Source organism: Indicator indicator, chromosome 2 (assembly GCF_027791375.1).
Source record: "Indicator indicator isolate 239-I01 chromosome 2, UM_Iind_1.1, whole genome shotgun sequence".
Classification (NCBI taxonomy): Eukaryota; Metazoa; Chordata; class Aves; order Piciformes; family Indicatoridae; genus Indicator; species Indicator indicator.
Window position 1 is genome coordinate 61,863,088 of NC_072011.1, and position 17,547 is coordinate 61,880,634.

Here is a 17,547-nt window from a genome sequence, read left to right on the forward strand (position 1 = left end):
CCCTCAGCATCACCAAGTCCAACCAACAACCCTACTCTACAAGGTTCACCCCTAAACCACATCCCCAAGCACCACATCCAAACCACCTTTAAACACATCCAGGCTTGGTGACTCCACCACCTCCCTGGGCAGCACATTCCAATGCCTGACTACTCTTGATGGGAAAAAAAAATTCCTAAACTCCAGTCTAAACCTACCCTGCTGTAACTTGAGGCCATTCCCTCTTTTTCTATCACTAATTACCTATGAGAAGAGACCAGCAGCAGCCTCTCCACAAGGTCCTTTCAGGTAGCTGCAGATAGCAATGAGGTCTCCCTTCAGCCTCCTCTGTTTCAAACTAACCATCCCCAGCTCCTTCAGTTGCTCTTCATAAGATTTATTCTCCAGGCCCTTCCCCATTTTCGTTGCCCTCCTGTGCACTGGCTCCAGCACCTCAATGTCTCCCTTGTATTGAGGTGCCCAAAACTGGATACAACACTCAAGGTGTGGCCTCACCAGAGCTGAGTCCAAGGGGACAATCTCCTCCCTTCTCCTGCTGGACACAGCATTTCTAATCCCAGCCAGGATGCCTTTGGCTTTCTTGGCCTCCTGGGCATACTGCTGGCTCATTTTCAGCTGCTTGTCAATTAGAGCCCCCAGGTCCTTTTCTGCCAGACAGCTTTCCAGCCACACTTCCAAAAGCCTGTAGTGTTGCTTGGGGTTGTTGTGACCCAAGTGGAGGACCTGGCATTTGGCCTTGTTGAAGCTCATCCTATTAACGTTGGCCATGGATCCAATCTATCCAAGTCCCTCTGGAGAGCTTAACGTCATCTTTTGAAGTGATGAGTGTGCAGGTTCCCGAGTCCACTTTGAAAGAAGACCACTTTTGTGGGTCATGCCCATAGCTCTAGCCTCTGCCCACTTAAAGAGATGAGCCAATCTAGCCCTCTGAATGGCAAACTGACACACATCTTTGAAGCTAAGGAGCACTGGAAAAAGCAAAACATCACACAAAAATGCAGACTGCTGCAGTAGTGCAGCTACACTTCTTCCCCTTTCTCCTTCTGTGTGCTGTCAGAGAAGATTGAGGGTGCAATATTCAGCACTGCTCCTCCAGATAGCCTTTCTCTCACAGAATAATTCTTACCTGCCAGTGAGCTCTTTGCAAGTTTTCAGTGCCAGGATGGTTGTAGGAGCCATGCCTCCATAGCTTAGTTTTATCTCCTTCACTTGGCTGGTGCCATCCTGGAACAGGACTCTCATGCCACAGGTCACAATGGCAATGTCATCCTCCCGACGGGAAGCCTGCTTGAAAGCTGAGAAGTATTCACCCTGGAAGACAGGAAAAGGTTGTTGTGTTCTCTGCCTTGGAATGCTCTGCAGTATAAATATGGACAAGCTGTTAACCTCTTGTGGATGTGCTGTGTACAGGTCTGGAGCCCTCAATATAGGAAGGATGTGGACCTGATGGAGAGGATCCAGAGGAGGGCCATGAAAACAATCAGAGGATTGGAGCACCTCTGCTATGAGGACAGGCTGAGGGAGCTGGGGGTGTTCAGCCTGGAGAAGAGAAGGCTCCAGGGAGACCTGATAACAGCCTTCCAGTACCTGAAGGGGGCTATAAGAAGGATGTAGAGAGACTGTTTACAAGGGCCTGCAGTGATAGGACAAGGGACAACGGCTTCAAACTACAAAAGAGCAGATTTAGATTAGATGTTAGGAACAAGTTCTTTACTATGAGGGTGGTGGAACACTGGAACAGGTTGCACAGGGTGAACAGGTTGAGGCCCCATCCCTGGAGATATTCAAGGTAAGGCTCGATGAGGCCCTGGGCAACCTGATCTAGTTGGGGGTGTCCCTGCTGACTGTGGGGAGGTCAGATGGATGACCTTTGGAGGTCCCTTGTGGCCTGGACCATTCTATGATTCTATCCCAGGGAGTTGCATCTTGCAGGGCCAAGCAGGACATGTTCAGGCAGTGCTGGGTGTTTCCACATGATTCAAGGATTAATTCCAGTGTATCAGATCAAATCAGCCTAGAAGCATGTGGGAAATGATGTTTCACAGATATCTGCTCATACCTGTCACATTTTTTTCTGTATCTTGAGAAGAAAAATCAGGATAGATTTTGTTTGTACATAAACAAGTTTATAGCTCCTTGACAACTTTTTCTTTCTCCCAGGCTGCTAAGCTGGAAGGCTAATGGGTAAAAAAATCATATCCTAACCCCCTTTCCTTCAGAAATCTCTGAACTCTGAAAGACCTGCAATAACAAGTATCTTGCAGTTCTAGAATAGAGCAGACTAATTAAATAAGACAATTTTAATCTGTAACTGCAAATACAAGTGCTCAGCAACTACCCTGAATCCTCTGCTGTTTTCCAAAGAAGGAGGAAAACCTTTGAAAAGCACCAGCAGCTACAACTCTCTATGAGGGTCACAGAGCGCTGGAACAAGCACCCCAGAGGGGCTGTGGAGTCTCTTTCTCTGGAGACTTTCAAGACCCATCTGGATGTGTTCCTGTGTGACCTGTGCTAGATTCTATGGTCCTGCTCTGGTAGGGAGGTGGACTGGAAGATCTCCAGAGGTCCCTTCCAACCCCTAATATCCTGTGATCCTGTGGTCCAAACCACCAACCTAGCTGTGTGCTAGCACAGCCCCTGCTTCCAGTTGTGAGGAAATCACAGTTAATGACAATTTTGCCTATCACATGCCAGCACCTTCAGTCCTCCACTGAAGAACTTTAGTCTTCCTGACTTCATGTTTGTGAACAAAGATCAGCCAAGAAACCATGAAGCAGAGAGTTCAAAAGTTGCTTTAGTTTGTCAGATCAGTGAGCAGCATATGACCTAGGGATACACATCTGTTTGTTTACTTTGTGAAACTGTCCTATGATTGTCACATGGGAGGAGGAATATGCTGTTGTCTATTCACTACCTCAAGCATGTTTCTCAGTTTGGCAGAAAGTGATGCTTCCTGCAATTACCACAAGATGAAAGAAGAACCACACAGAAATAGGTGGAAAACCACCTAAAAATATAGCTGTGGTCCTTTACTAGGTTAGATACAAAAAAAAAAAAAAAAAGTGAAGATAAAAGATTCAGTAGTTCTACCCCATAATACAATGGCATTTCAAGTAAATCAGTGTTTTCCTTTTATAAAGAAAATGCATCACAGATTCATAGAATGGTTTGACTTGGCAGGGACCTCCAAAGGTCATCTAGCCCAACACCCCTGCAGTGAGCAGGGACATCCTCCACTAGATCAGGTTGCTCAGAGCCCTGTGGAGCCTGACTGAGTATCTCCAGAGATGGGGCCTCAACTACCTCCCTGGGCAACCTGTTCCAGTGTTCCACCACCCTCCTAGTAAAGAACTTGTTCCTGACATCCAGCCTAAATCCCCTCTTCTCTAAATTCAAACCCTTGCTCCTCATCCTATCCCTACAGGCCTTTGTAAACAGTCCCTCTGCAGCCTTTTTATAGCCCACTTCAGGTACTGGCAGGCTGCTATTAGGGCTCCCTGGAGACTTCTCTTCTCCAGGCTGAACAACCCCAGCTCCCTCAGCCCGTCCTGATAGGAGAGGTCCTCCAGCCCCCCAGATATCTTTGTGGCCCTCCTCTGGACCCACTCCATCAGTACCCTACACTGTGAATCCTTGCATTTTACAACTTGTAACCTCAAACCCTAAAAAAAAACCCCAAAATACCTTGACAGACATAAAATGACAGTCTGCTGTTCTCATCCCTAAAGGCAAAAAGGCCTTGTACCTCACATCTGTGTGAGATGTGCACCTCACATCTATGATTCATGCTGCTGCAGAAGGGGACTGCTCCATTTGAAGGAAGCTTTGCAGCTTCATTTGAAGTTGCAAGTCCACATTGCCAAAAGCCCTAATAAGCAGTTCCTGTGGTTTCAGTCTTGCTAGGCAAGGATGCAGAAACTGAACTTCCTTCTTAGCCATACACATTTTTCCCTATTACCCTCTCCTCCTCCATTTCAGTTCAAATAAATGAAGCAGGAACCTTGGGAACCTTCCCTTCACTTCAGGAACTGCTAGTATCTTTGCTGACTATTTTGGAAACTGAGCTTAGACCTGTGGGAACATCACTTTGACACCTTTCATCATTACTGAATGCACTGAAAAAGCTCCAGACAAGAAAGTAAAATTTGTATTGCTTGCACTAGGAAAAACTCCTGGGCTTACTGGACTTCATCACTGGAGCCCAGCTCCTCTTGCTTGTCAAAAAGTGTATGGTGCTAGGTTTTCTCCAAGTAATGTACTTGCTTCCTGGACCACTTGGGATTACAGAACCTAATGGAGGTCATCAGAAAAAGTGCTTAACATTGAAACTAACACTCAAACAACAGCAGAGTCCAGAGACTTCGAAGTCTTTTCCTCCAAGCTTACCTTCTTGCTGTAGGGGATTTCAACAGAGAGAAGAATTTCTTCAGGCTTAACTATTGTCTTTCTGTAGCCAGTGAAAAACTTCTCATCCATAGTGATGGTCCTTTTGCCCTCTGTAGAGCAAAGAGAGATGAGTAACTTGAGTGAGGAATGGCAATAGCATGTGTGAAAGAGCCTTTAATCTACACAAGCCACACTTGATTTGCTCTCAGTTTTTGTTTTTCCCACCTTCTTTCACCAAATCAGGAAGGATTGTCTCTGATTTACTCGGTCCTTATGGAATGTGAGAGAGCTTCTACCTACACAAAAAATTCTATTTGTTCAGGGACTGATCAGAGAGACCTCCTTCCTGCTTTATCCAATTAAAGCTGAGCCTCCAGGTGAACCAATTTCCATCACCCCAACCTAATTCCTTCTGTCCCCTTTCCTCCACACAAACACAGAAAGGCACTGATCAGACAGCTCACTTACTTCAAGGACCCTGTTTAAAAAAAAAATCTTCCTAAGAGCAAATACAAACTGAGACATTTGGCTTTCTTCATAGTTAAATAAAACCCAAACAACAAAAAAAACAAGTTTCAATCATTAGCTGAGAACTACACAAGGATCAAAATATGACAGAGACAGAAAACATTTCAGGCCTGTTGTTTCTCATGAACAGGTATCTTCACCCAGCTCTTCACAAGGATGTGTCTGTGAGCACATATGGAGTATCAGAGATTCATTAGAAATTCTTTAGGAAGCCAACCTTAGGCATAGCCTTGGGACTCCATCCACAAAAAGGACAAAACCCCTGAGGACTCTAACTAATCCTATTTTACATAGTCTTAACTTCCACTTTCAAGTTCAAGTTCTGATGTGATCTAGCAATCCACAGCAGAAGACTGCTGACTACCCCACTACCCTCACCACCATGGGGAAATATAACTCACCATTTGATACCAGAGTCAGTTTGCTTCCACTTGCCATTAACACAGGATTTAAGTCAGAAATTGGGCTTGCTGTCATTATGTTCCCACCAAGAGCCTGGAGGGATAACACAGGCATCAGGAAAACATTAAAACCCCTGAAGATACAGCTCTAGCATCTTGTAATCCTGCATTACTCCATGCACTAGAGGTTAGCTCTGCATGAGTCTGCTTTGGTAACTTCTCTTTGCTCACTCAACAGTTCTAGGTGTTTGATGAAGTGGGAAAACACAACCCCCATGAAACCAGCTGCTCTCCCAGTCCATCCCAGTGTTTGCCTGAAGCAAGTTTAAGAACAGCCTTTGGGTAATGCATCAGAATTATCTTACACTCAAACCATGTATGCCCAACAGTGCCAAAATTCAATCACTGCAGCTGCCATTAAGGGAAGATCCAGGAAAGCACAGAGCATCTCTTCACTACCATTCAGGACTCCAAAGTTTTTTGGCTGCAATGCAAACATAGGGCACAGCATCTTGTGGAATAAAATTTTTTGCTTGGCAGGCTGATTCACCTGCTTGCTTGATATTTTTATTCCCAGTATATGGAGTTTGAATATACTGAACTCATCTCCTCCTTTCCTTTGAAACTAGAGGAAAATTTGCCAGACCTGATGTATTAACACTACACCGACCTTGTTGTGCTGTCAAAACCTACACACCTGCCTCTTGCAAGTTTGTCCAAGAATCTAAATCAATTTTTATTAAGTTAGAGAAATCTTAGCTGCAGTTTCCCCCACTTATCCTGATAGCAGCAATGAAGGACCTGGACAACTGCATTTTTTCCCTTGCTTGCTAAATCCCTGATACCAGTGTAGCACAGACAGCAGCTGAGATCCCCTTGCTGTGAGTTCCTGAGGTTGGTTTATGTGTGGTAGCTTCTTTGCCTAGGTTTGCAAATGTTCTCATGTGAGAAGCACAAGCACACCAACAACTGAATGAGGCAGGCCAGCTCCTACAGACTCCAGCTTTGAATTCCAGCCCTTGATGCTTCCAAGTCACTTACGGCAACATTCCTGATCTGGGGCCCTGCAAACCACCGCAGCTGCTCGAGGACAGCCCGGAAGATCTCAGTTTTGTAAGGAGGAAGCTCTGCTACCACTTTTTTCAGCACCTCTTCTACTGAGCTCAGGGTACAGGCAGCACCAAAGGCAACCCCTGTGAACAAAGAAGTGAAAAGAGTGGTTGTTCCCATTATTAACCCAGTTAAATCACATACAACATCATGAACAAAATAGATTAAACGTCTACCTTCTAGTGACAACCCTCTTTAATTCTTAGGCTTGGGGCAGGCTTGGGGCAGAGTGGCTGGAAAGTTGCCTGGTGGGAAAGGACCTGGGGATGCTGGTTGAAAGCTGGCTGAACATGAGCCAGCAATGTGCTCAGCTGGCCAAGAAGGCCAACAGTATCCTGGCCTGGATCCACAACGGTACAGCCAGCAGCAGCAGGAAGGGATGTGCCCCTGCACTCAATGGTGGTGAGTTTTGGGTCCCTCACTCCAGGAAGGACACTGAAGGGCTGGAGCATGTCCAGAGAAGGGCAACAAAGCTGGAGAGGTGTTTGGAGAACAGGTCTGGTGAGGAGCAGCTGAGGGAACTGGGGTTGCTTAGTCTGGGGAGGAGGAGGCTGAGGGGAGACATCATTGCTCTCTACAACTCCCTGAAAGGAGGTTGGAGTGAGGTGGGGGTTGATCTCTCCTTCCTAGTATCAGGTGATAGGACAAGAGAAAATGGCCTGAAATTGTGCAATTTGAAGATTAGGAAAATTTTCTTGGCTGCAAGAGTGGTCAGGGATGGGAACAGGCTGCCCAGGGAGGTGGTGGAGTCCCCATCCCTGGAGGTGTTCAAGAAACCTGTGGACATGGCACTTTGGGACATGGTTTAATGGCCACAGTGGTGTTAGGTTGATGGTTGGACTGGATGATCTTAGAGGTGTTTTCCAACCAAAACAATTCTTTTATTCCATGATTATTGTTTTGTCTCACTCACTCATTTCCCTGGATGGGAGAGGCATGCATGCATACAGACATCCGTTTTCAGCTGGGAGGTTTCTTTCATGTCCTCTTTATTGTCCATGGAGGCCTGACTCACTTCAGAGGCATTCTGCCTCTTTTTGCTCACCTGTCTCAGTTTGCTGGACAGCATTCATCTCAGGGATCCACGCTGGTGCTATTATCACTGGATACAACATGTTTTTTAACCTCATCTCAATGCCTTAAGGAAAAGAAAGACTCCTTCAGTTGCACACAGGTGACAGAGAGCCCAGGTTCCCCATTTCTCACTGAAGTGGCAGCAGCTCTGGTGAAGCAGAGTCAGTTCATTTGCCATCTGTCACATAGATTATAAGAGGTCCCAGAGATACCAAACAGCTGTTTTCCACTAACACCAGAATCCTCACAGGGAAGCTTTAGACATTCTTTTCTAGGCTTACAATAACCTTAAAAACACTGTGGCTAATACTTGTGGAACCTGGCTACTGCACATAATACTTCAGGAAAGAACAATGAATGCAATGATCCACACAAAGCTTGGGGGTTGGCTCCTGAACCAATTGCTCAGGATAACAGAATGACTAAGCAAGTCTGAACTCTCTTCTTCAGCACCTATGTTTGCATAAGTATATACTTGGGGCGGGGGGCAACAGTCAGAATGTATGTCTTGGGAGTTTACTCACAGAAAAATCTTTCCAAATGCAGGTTTGACAACTGAATTCATTTGATTGTGAGGACATTTTACTGTGTGCTGCCCCCCTTTTCTCCAAAGTCCACAAAACTAGCAGAAAAGCTCAGAGGTCTAGATGATCTTTGGAGTTTTCTTACCCCACACAGCAAAGAGCAAGGAAAAACATTCACTCTGAGATGAATCTACCTGAGAAGGAAATTTGTTCCAACACAGAGTCTGGAAGACTAAACAGCTACACAACAGCAGTGCCACGAAGGAGCTTTACTTTTGCACTGTTCTTACTAAATACTCCATGGAAAGTTTCTCCAGCTGCTTTTAATGTGAGTCAGCTCTTTCTTTCTCTTACCCACTTCTGTGTTTCCCACAACCAGCTTGGCACCGGGGTGCTGGGATTTGAGAGCAACCAATTCCTCGAGAGTCGTGGGCTGGATCCACGTCACACGCTCGCCTCTGAAGCACAGCTGCTTCTGCCGCGCCTTACCTTGTGTCTGCAAAAGGGAATTCAGGGAGAGCTCAGGCCCTGCACCGAGCCAACAGCTCCTGCTCACATTCCCCCCATGCCTGTGCCAGGCCAGGCTCCATCTCAGGCAAGTTACTGACAGGGTGGCTGTGATATCCACAGCGTTGTTGGCAGTTAGCTGTTCCCCATCCTTCTCCTACAAGTGGCAAGAGTCTTTTTCACACGGACAAAAGTTTCCCCCTCCTGATATTGCCAGGGGCATCCTGCTGCTACATCTCCCTAGCAAGACCTATGACAGCAGGCTCCATCTGAGCAAAGTTCTGGGAAATACTTGTGGCTTCAGCTATTTTCACAGAATCACAGAAATATTCAGGTTGGAAAAGACCCTCAGGATCACCAAGTCCAACTGATAACCGTACTCTACAAGGTTCACCCCTAAACCATATCCCCAAGCTGGGGCACATTTGCTTAGATGAAAAACTACCCCCAAAAATACAGGGATTGAACACTGAGAGAAACTAACCTCACCTAATTTTTTATATAAGTGAGAGCCAGCCAACTTCTACACTGAGTGGAGTAAAGCTGGTACTTTTGGGAAGGCATCTAGTTGAAACATATATTCAGCTACATCCCATAGCTCCTACTTCTTTCCCTACACTATGAAGGGAGCAGAGGGCAAATGGCTCAGACCTGGATGTAATCAGTGCAGAAGTAGTAAACTGAAGTATAGCTGTCAGCAACTGACCCACCCCTGGATAGGCAGTGACCAGAAGGGAAGGCAACCCAAGGGCAGGCATGTATGGTGAGAGACAGAGAGGAAAGCCAGCCAACTGGGGCAAGAACTGCATGTCTTTTAGGTCACTCTGGCTTAGAAGACTTCCCCTTTATAAAACAGGGAAGAATTCATGCCCATGGATCTTCTCAACAGCCACCTTTTGCACTGCCATTTCTATAGGGCAGAGACATAGAATAACTCAGCCCCTGTGCAGAACAATGAAACCAGGGAACAACTGAATAACACTGGGTGCTTTGTTTCTTGAATGAACTTACCATTAACTCTGGTGGGAAGATTGGTTCCTGTGTAGGGTCCAATGGCTGAAACTCAGAAGAGTTGAACAAGCTGGAGGACAGCATTGTCTATGACAGAGAAAATGCAAATGACTGGGAAGCAGAGAAGAAAGTAATCCATACAGAATCCTCATTCCCTTTTCCAGTCAAATCCCTATTACTGTTTCACAGAGTAAAGAATGACAGACAGTGAAAAGATGCCACCTGATCCAGCACTTCAGGTGCTTCAGACATATTTTTCTGATTCTAATGCATGTTGGTCAAAAACCTGAACTCTGAACACACTTAAAGGTTTACATTACATCAAAGGACCTTTTCAGAGGTAAGACCAGCAGAAAATATAAATTAGTCTAATTGGTGTTGCACAAATGCAGCTAAGTTAAAAGCACTAAGACCTAAAAACATCAGAAAAAAATATTTCAGAGGCACCTTACCACACTGTCTCCCTTTCCATTCATGCAGCAGCCTGGACCATTGGCTTTCCCTCCACAGCAGCCCCCATTCTGAAGCAGAAGGATGCACAGTTCAGTTACTCTACTCAAAATTGGAACATTCCAACTTTTACAGGATACATTCTTTTCCCCTCCCCCTTTTTTTAAAAATCAATCTCTTGATTTCAGAAATTTGCAGTAACATTTTTCCCTTACTAAATTACTTTGACAAAAGAACTCCAAGCAGTCTTAATTGGTGGAGTATTCCATGCAATACCGGATGCTTCCTAACAAAAGATCCACAGGAATCTACTGGAATTTCCTGGCAAAGAATTTCATTATATTCTCTCTTTCCTAAATTCATTTTATACTCACATTAGTTTATGCCTTAACTCCTTGTTTTTATCCCTCCACTGTTTTTACCTCACTTGGTACACAAAATGTGATTAACTCTTTTTTTTTTTTTCTCTCCAGGCATTCCAAGAAGTTCCAATTGTACAATTTATTGGAATGCTCATTAAGTTACCTCATTTGTCATTGGGCTGCAAAGTTTGGGAAAGATGATAGTGAGGAATTAAGTAGGGTTTCTATCTGTTCTCACAGAAAGATGGATTGCTTCAACATATCAGGAGATGGTAACACATTGCTCACAGCTGTAACAAAACTGTTCACAGGATCACAGGATGTTAGGGATTGGAAGGAACCTTCTAAGGTCATCGAGTCCAAACCCCCCTGCCAGAGCAGGACCACAGAACCTAGCGCAGGAACACATCCAGATGCGGCCTGAAAGTTTCCAGAGAAGGAGACTCCACAACCTCTCTGGGCAGCCTGTTCCAGTGCTCTGTGACCCTCACAGTGAAGAAATTCCTCCTCGTATTGAGGTGGAACCTCCTGTGCTGTAGTTTCTATCCATTCCCCTTGTCCTATCACAGGACACAACTGAGCAGAGCCTGTCCCCTCCCTCTTGTACCTCCCAGATTCAGAAGGAAAACTGTGTGGTGGTGGTGGTGATGGTGGACCATGCTAACCAGGACATAGGCAGCTGCAGTGCTTCCCAAGAGATAGACATTCAAACCACCTCAGATGGCTCTGAGTAGATGCACCAGGGAGGTGATTGTCCCCTGTACTCAGCTCTGGTGAGGCCACACCTTGAGCATTGTGTCTGGTTTGGGCACCCCAATACAAGGGAGACATTGAGGTGCTGGAGCCAGTGCAGAGGAGGGCAACAAAGCTGGGGAAGGGCTTGGAGAATAAATCTGATGAAGAGTGACTGAAGGAGCTGGGGCTGATTAGTCTGAAAAAGAAGAGGCTGAGGGGTAACCTCATTGCTGTCTACAGCTACCTGAAAGGACCTTGTGGAGAGGCTGGTGCTGGTCTCTTCTCACAGGTAATTAGAGATAGAACAAGAAGGAATGGCCTCAAGCTGTGACTGGGTAGGTTTAGAATGGATATTAGGAAATTTTTTTTCCCATCAAGAGTAGTCAGGCATTGGAATGTGCTGCCCAGGGAGGTGGTGGAGTCACCAAGCCTGGATGTGTTTAAAGGTGGTTTGGATATGGTGCTTGGGGATGTGGTTTAGGGGTGAACCTTGTAGAGTAGGGTTCTTGGTTGGACTTGGTGATGCTGAGGGTCTTTTCCAACCTGAATGTTTCTGTGATTCTATGGCCTATGATTCTATGGCAGGGGGCACCCAGCCTAAACTGCCACACCATAGTAGAGCCAGAGAGGTGACTAAGATCAAAACTAAAACTATATTGCAGATTTGAGGTTATGGCTTTGAAAATCCAGCTTACCATGCTATTTTCCCTCCCACCATGACAGCATCCAGTGCCATTGGCTACTCTGCCACAGCAATTTGAGTCCTGCAGGGACAAAAACCGTTCTGAGAAACACCTGCAGACTTCAAGGAAATTAATCAAGGTTGTTTGCCTTTTTGAGAGAAACTGATCCCACATTTATTATATTCAAAGCTGAAAGAGGAGACAGGACATGGCAAGCAAGTAGGTGTTTCCCTTGTTAGTGGCATGCAGTATCCTGCAGTGTGATGGCCAGCTTGGAGCTGGGTTGTTGCAGCATTTTCCTTCCTTCCCCTTTCAGCTCATAAGGTGCTTCAGTAACAGAGGGAAAAAACAGTCAGCTTTCCAGATTGTTTGAAACATCATTTGAAGCCACTTACTTTAGCAAATGTCCTGTATCCTTCCAGAATGGGTCTGTACCCTGTGCACCGACACAAGTTTCCTGCATTGCCAGAGTGAAAAGGGTAAAACTTTAGTGCCATTTGGCTGAAAACTTCTCTTCTATTAGAACTTTTTATTGTTTCTCCCCAAAGCTTGTCACATCTAGATAAAGCTACTGGGAAAAAAAAAACAAAAAACAAACAAACAAAAAAAAAAACCTGGCACAAGGAAAATTTCATTAGTAATCTTGCAACAGCTCTACCATCACTTTTTGTTGAAATTTTAAATTGAAATTAATTTAGGGGAAAACAAAACATATACAAACAACACCCTCAAAATGAAACAAAACCAACCAAACAACCAGAAAAAAACAACCCAACAACACAATCTGCCTCATTCAGCATTCATTTACCTCAGCTGTGTAAGTCTAATCTGTACACTCTCCTGAGTTAAAGAGGTTGATTTCTTGGAGGCCAAGGAGACCTTATTGTGGTCTTCCAGCATCTTAAGGGGGCTACAGGAAAGCTGGGGAGCGACTTTTTAGGGTGTCAGGTAGTGATAGGACTAGGGGGAATGGAGCAAAACTAGAAGTGGGTAGATTCAGATTGGATGTTAGGAAGAAATTCTTCCCCATGAGAGTGGTGAGACACAGGAACAGGTTGCCCAGGGAGGTGGTGGAAGCCTCATCCCTGGAGGTTTTGAATGCCAGGCTGGATGTGGCTGTGAGGTGTCCCTGCCCATGGCAGGGGGACTGGAACTGGATGACCCTTGAGGTCCCTTTCAACCCTAACAATTCTATGATTCTGTATGTGCTTTTCTCTCAAGACATTGCCAGAAGCATGGTAATAGCCCTAACCTCAGCAATAGCAACAGCCTCTCTCAGATGATTTCTGCAGCTGTATTCTGCCCCACTCCAACTCTCTTGGTCCTTCACTTGAGGCTGACTGGCTTAGATGCTCTTTGTCACCTCTGCATGTTCTTGTGACAGCAATGAATAAACAAGGAGGTGTGGAGGCTCTTGAAGGACCCTCAGAAACAAGCTACTTGTTCTGTGTTAAGCTTAGTGGGATCCTGATCTAAGATTGAAGCTACTTGCCCCTGCTTCACTGAGGGTTTCCACAGGCCATTTTCGTTCACGTCATAGCACCAGGCCAGTCTCCTAGTGGAAAAGTTAGTTTCTTAACCTCTACCTTTAACAAAATACATCCAGAAAAGGTACACCTCCATCCCACTTGGTGAAACAGATGTAATGAAAGGAGAACAGGCTGCATCTCAGCAGGTCTAAGAGTATTACCTTGGAAAGCATCTTCTATGTCCTCCATTTCGGGCTCAGGCTTGTTCCGAAGCAGTGTGTACATGGACATGACAATGCCTGGAGTGCAAAAGCCACATTGGGACCCATGGCTTTTTGCTATTCTCTCCTGAGAAAAAGTAACAACAGCCATCAGCTCACAGTGTCAAGGCGAGTTGGATGTTGTGCTTGTTTCTGTAACATCTCTGGAGCTCCTCTCCTATGAGGACAGACTGAGAGAGTTGGGGCTGTTCAGTCTGGAGAAGAGAAGGCTCCGAGGAGACCTTATTGTGGTCTTCCAGCATCTTAAGGGGGCTGGTAAAGGACTTTTTAAGATATCAGGTAGTGATAGGATTAGGGGGAATGGAGCAAAAATAGAAATGGGTAGATTCAGATTGGATGTTAGGAAGAAGTTTTACACCATGAGGGTGGTGAGACACTGGAACAGGTTGCCCAGGGAGGTGGTAGAAGTCTCATCCCTGGAGGTTTTTAAGGCCAGGCTGGATGTGGCCCTGGGCAACCTGCTCTGGTGTGAGGTGTCCCTGCCCATGGCAGGGGGTTTTGAACTAGATGATTCTTGAAGTCCCTTCCAACCCTGACCTAGGTTTGGATTTCAAAGCTTAGCTGTTAACAATCTGCAGAAGTAGGGAAGAGAAAACAAGCAAGCAAAGGTCTGACAAGCTGTCATCCAGTCATGTATGTCTAACTGATTTTTCACCTTGTTGTTCACCGGCACAAATCCGACCCGCTGGACACACTGGGATGAATCAGTATCTCTTAAAGGAGCAGTACAAGGCTGAAGTAAGTTTTCTTCTGTGAGAAGTGTATTATCACACCTTGCTAGAAGAGCAAAGCTTCACATTCTTGTCACTCCTCCCCACCAAGAATATCTTTGGACTCCATAAGCATTGCTGAATCAAACCTCAATGAACTACTGCAGAGAAGGGCCTTAACTGTCCCTATGGGATGCAAGAGTTGGGGCTGTTCAACCTGGAGAAAAGAAGGCTCCAGGGAGACCTCAGAGCAGCCTTCCAGTACCTGAAGGGGGCTACAAGAAAGATGGGAAGAGACTTTTTACAAGTGCTTGTAGTGATAGAACGAGGGGGAATGGATTGAAGCTTGAGAAGGGCAGATTTAGACTGGAGATTGGGAAGAAATTCTTTATGCTGGAACAAGTTGCTCAGGGAAGTCACGGATCTCCCCTTCCTGGGGGTGTTCAAGGCCAGGTTGGATGAAGCCCTGAGCAAGCTGGTCTAGTGGAAAATGTCCCTGCCCATGGCAGGGGGATTGGAACTAGATGATCTTTCAGGTCCCTTCCGACCTAAACCATTCTATGAATCAATGAACTGTGCAGGACAAGAAATCCAGGTCATTCATGGAAGACCACAGGAAACCAGAACCAAACTCAAAGTCGTAAATTCATAGAATCACAGAATGGTTTGGGTTGGAAGGGATCTTAAAGATCATCTAGTTCCAACTCTCCTGCCATGGGCAGGGACACCCTCTACTAGACCCTAAACAGGCTTTCAACACATTAGCCATTTCAGTTCCCAGGATTTGGTCCAGGACATGGACCAAGCATCAGCAACTCAGCCAGGATAGCACCAGTTAGTTTGTCAGGGCACAGCAGAGCTTGCAGCACTGGCTCAGGACTTGGATTCTGTCACTCAGCCATTCCTGCATGTAAAGGCCACTCACGTGCCAAGTCAAACTCCCAGCTTTAACATGATGATGAAGGTCCCAACATCTCATAGTAGGTTTACTAAAAACAAGAAGAAAACATGGACAAAGATCTAAAGTTAGCAGCATTCACAGCTTACCTGAGCTGGGTGCAGCCTGGATTTTGTGTTTCCTATGCCTTCAACGGTAGTCACAGCTACATGATGCAGGGCACAGACAGGGAAGAGGCAGGCATTAGCAGTATGGTGGCTACAACAATAAATTAAGGTCATTTCATTTGGCAGGGCTGAGCGACAGAGGAAAAGAGGAACAGGAGGACTGAAGAGTACTCAGAAACTGGATCAAGTGGACAGAAGAGGAGCACTTAGATGTGATTTGTTAGAAGCCAAATCCTACAGCACCTCCTCAGGCAAATTTCCCTTCAACTTCACTTGAAGTTTAAATTGAGTATGCACCATAGCATTTGACCTAGAAAGAACAACTGTGAGCATCCACATTGCATGTTAAGCTGCAGAACCCATGTGAGCATGGGTTACAAACACCAAGATGTTAGTCACTGGCCTGGCCCACTTGCACTTAGATCCTAGATCTTAGAGTCTAGATCTCCTGGCCTTTTACCTAGGAACCCATCTCTAGCAGCTACACATGGGGGGAAAGTCCAGGCTGATGGTAAAAGAGAACAGTGCTGCAAAAATTTTTATAGACTAGCCACTTTATTTCCATCAGCTGAGAAAATAATGACCCTAAAGATACCCTGTTCAAAGCCAAGTTAAAGTATCTCCAAGTATTATTCCACATACATCCAAGATTTCAGAGCTTTCCACTCATCACAATAAAAATAAAATGGGGCCTCTGCCTCATCCTCCCTTTCCATTCCCCTTTTTTCACAGAATCATGGAATCATAGAATCATTAAGGTTGGAGAGGACCTTTAAGATCATTGAGTCTAACCATAACCCAACTACCATGACTAGTAAACTATATTCTGAAGGGCCACAGCTTCTTGAACACCTCCAGGGATGGTGACTCCACCACCTCCCTTGACAGCCTGTTTCAGTCCCTGACCATTCTTGCAGCAAAGAAACGTTTCCTAATATCCAACCTGACCTCCTCCTGGCACAACTCAAAGCCATTTCCTCTCGGCCTATTGCTGGTTACCTGGGGGAAGAGACCAACATCAGCCTCACTGCAGCTGATGTGAGCCTCACAGCCTCACTCCTCCTTTCAGGGAGTTGTAGAGAGCAATGAGGTCTCCCCTCAGCCTTCTCTTCTCCAGATCAAACAACCCCAGCTCCCTCAATCACTCCTCATACACCGTGCCCTCCAGACCCCTCACTGGCTTCATTGCTCTTCTCTGGACACCCTCCAACACCTCAATGTCTTTCTTACACTGTGGTGCCCAGAACTGAACACAGAACTCAGGACCAAGTACAGGTGATTCCACTGCTTCAGTCCTCAATTAATTATAAACAGACCATGAGGAACATTCGTGTCTCAGATAATAAGAGTCATTCTGAAGGTTGCAAGAGAAAGAAAGTTACTATCTGCTGGTGTACAGAAACCAGATTATTGTAGTAATAGAACAGCAATAAAGATTTTATCACAGTAACCATCATTTGGGTTACCACAGCAAGAAGTCATGTTAGGATGAAAGAGAGGAAGAGGAAGGTTTTATGAGTTGGAAAAAAGGTAGATAATCTGTGTGCTAAAGTCAGTGCAGATAGTTCAGGGCATGAAGAAATAGTTCCCTGTCAGCACTGTGCAATGCTGTAAGGAAAAACACCTTGTCTTAGCCTTCTGAGTTTACGTTCTGAAAGTGGAAAATCATATTTTGGCAGAAACACACATTATAGAACTTGGGGATTGTTTGTTTGTTTGTTTGTTTGTTTAATAGAACCACCTCTGAAATGTCTGAAATCTGCCCCCATTTCACTTCTCTGCTGAAGAGTCCATATTGCAAAGGATACAGGATTTTCTTCCGAAAGGGATCGTACTTGGATATCATAACAGTGCAAGCACCACATCCACCTTCTCCACAGCCTAGTTTTGTCCCACATAGGCCCACTGAGAGAACAAGAATCAAGGAAAAACGCAAAGAGTTTGGGCAGAAGCCTGCTCATAGAGTTGTCAATCAAGGTTTAGCAACAAGTTCTTGCTGGAAACTGAGCACTGATTTTTTTTTTTCTGCTTAATAATCTAACACAAGCAAAGCTTCAAATGCTGGCATGTGAGCTTTGAGATCATGACTCAAAAGCCCTAATATGGAGTCAAGTCCACATTCCAGTAGACTCTCAGAATAAACAAGATTTCTGAGCTTCAACAGTTCCCACTTTCCTTTAAACTCAGAAAAGGAAATGACATAAGGGAGACAAAGCACTCAGTAATTGCTGAGCAGGAGCTGTTCAGGCAC

At 45.4% G+C, this 17,547-nt stretch overlaps 1 protein-coding gene across 1 annotated transcript in view; it reads right to left on the reverse strand.

The window, feature by feature from the left end:
* Positions 1-17,547, reverse strand: part of XDH (xanthine dehydrogenase) — a 60,879-nt gene that overhangs the window by 32,544 nt on the left and 10,788 nt on the right. The window contains exons 3-15 of the mRNA XM_054397471.1: positions 17,105-17,201; positions 15,279-15,387; positions 13,462-13,588; positions 12,167-12,228; positions 11,784-11,852; positions 9,994-10,062; positions 9,542-9,628; positions 8,378-8,519; positions 7,471-7,563; positions 6,357-6,508; positions 5,316-5,409; positions 4,387-4,496; positions 1,127-1,311 (exon numbers count right to left, since the gene is read on the reverse strand). Coding sequence (XP_054253446.1) covers positions 1,127-1,311; positions 4,387-4,496; positions 5,316-5,409; positions 6,357-6,508; positions 7,471-7,563; positions 8,378-8,519; positions 9,542-9,628; positions 9,994-10,062; positions 11,784-11,852; positions 12,167-12,228; positions 13,462-13,588; positions 15,279-15,387; positions 17,105-17,201 — 1,396 coding nt within the window. The remainder of the gene's footprint in view (positions 1-1,126; positions 1,312-4,386; positions 4,497-5,315; positions 5,410-6,356; positions 6,509-7,470; positions 7,564-8,377; positions 8,520-9,541; positions 9,629-9,993; positions 10,063-11,783; positions 11,853-12,166; positions 12,229-13,461; positions 13,589-15,278; positions 15,388-17,104; positions 17,202-17,547) is intronic.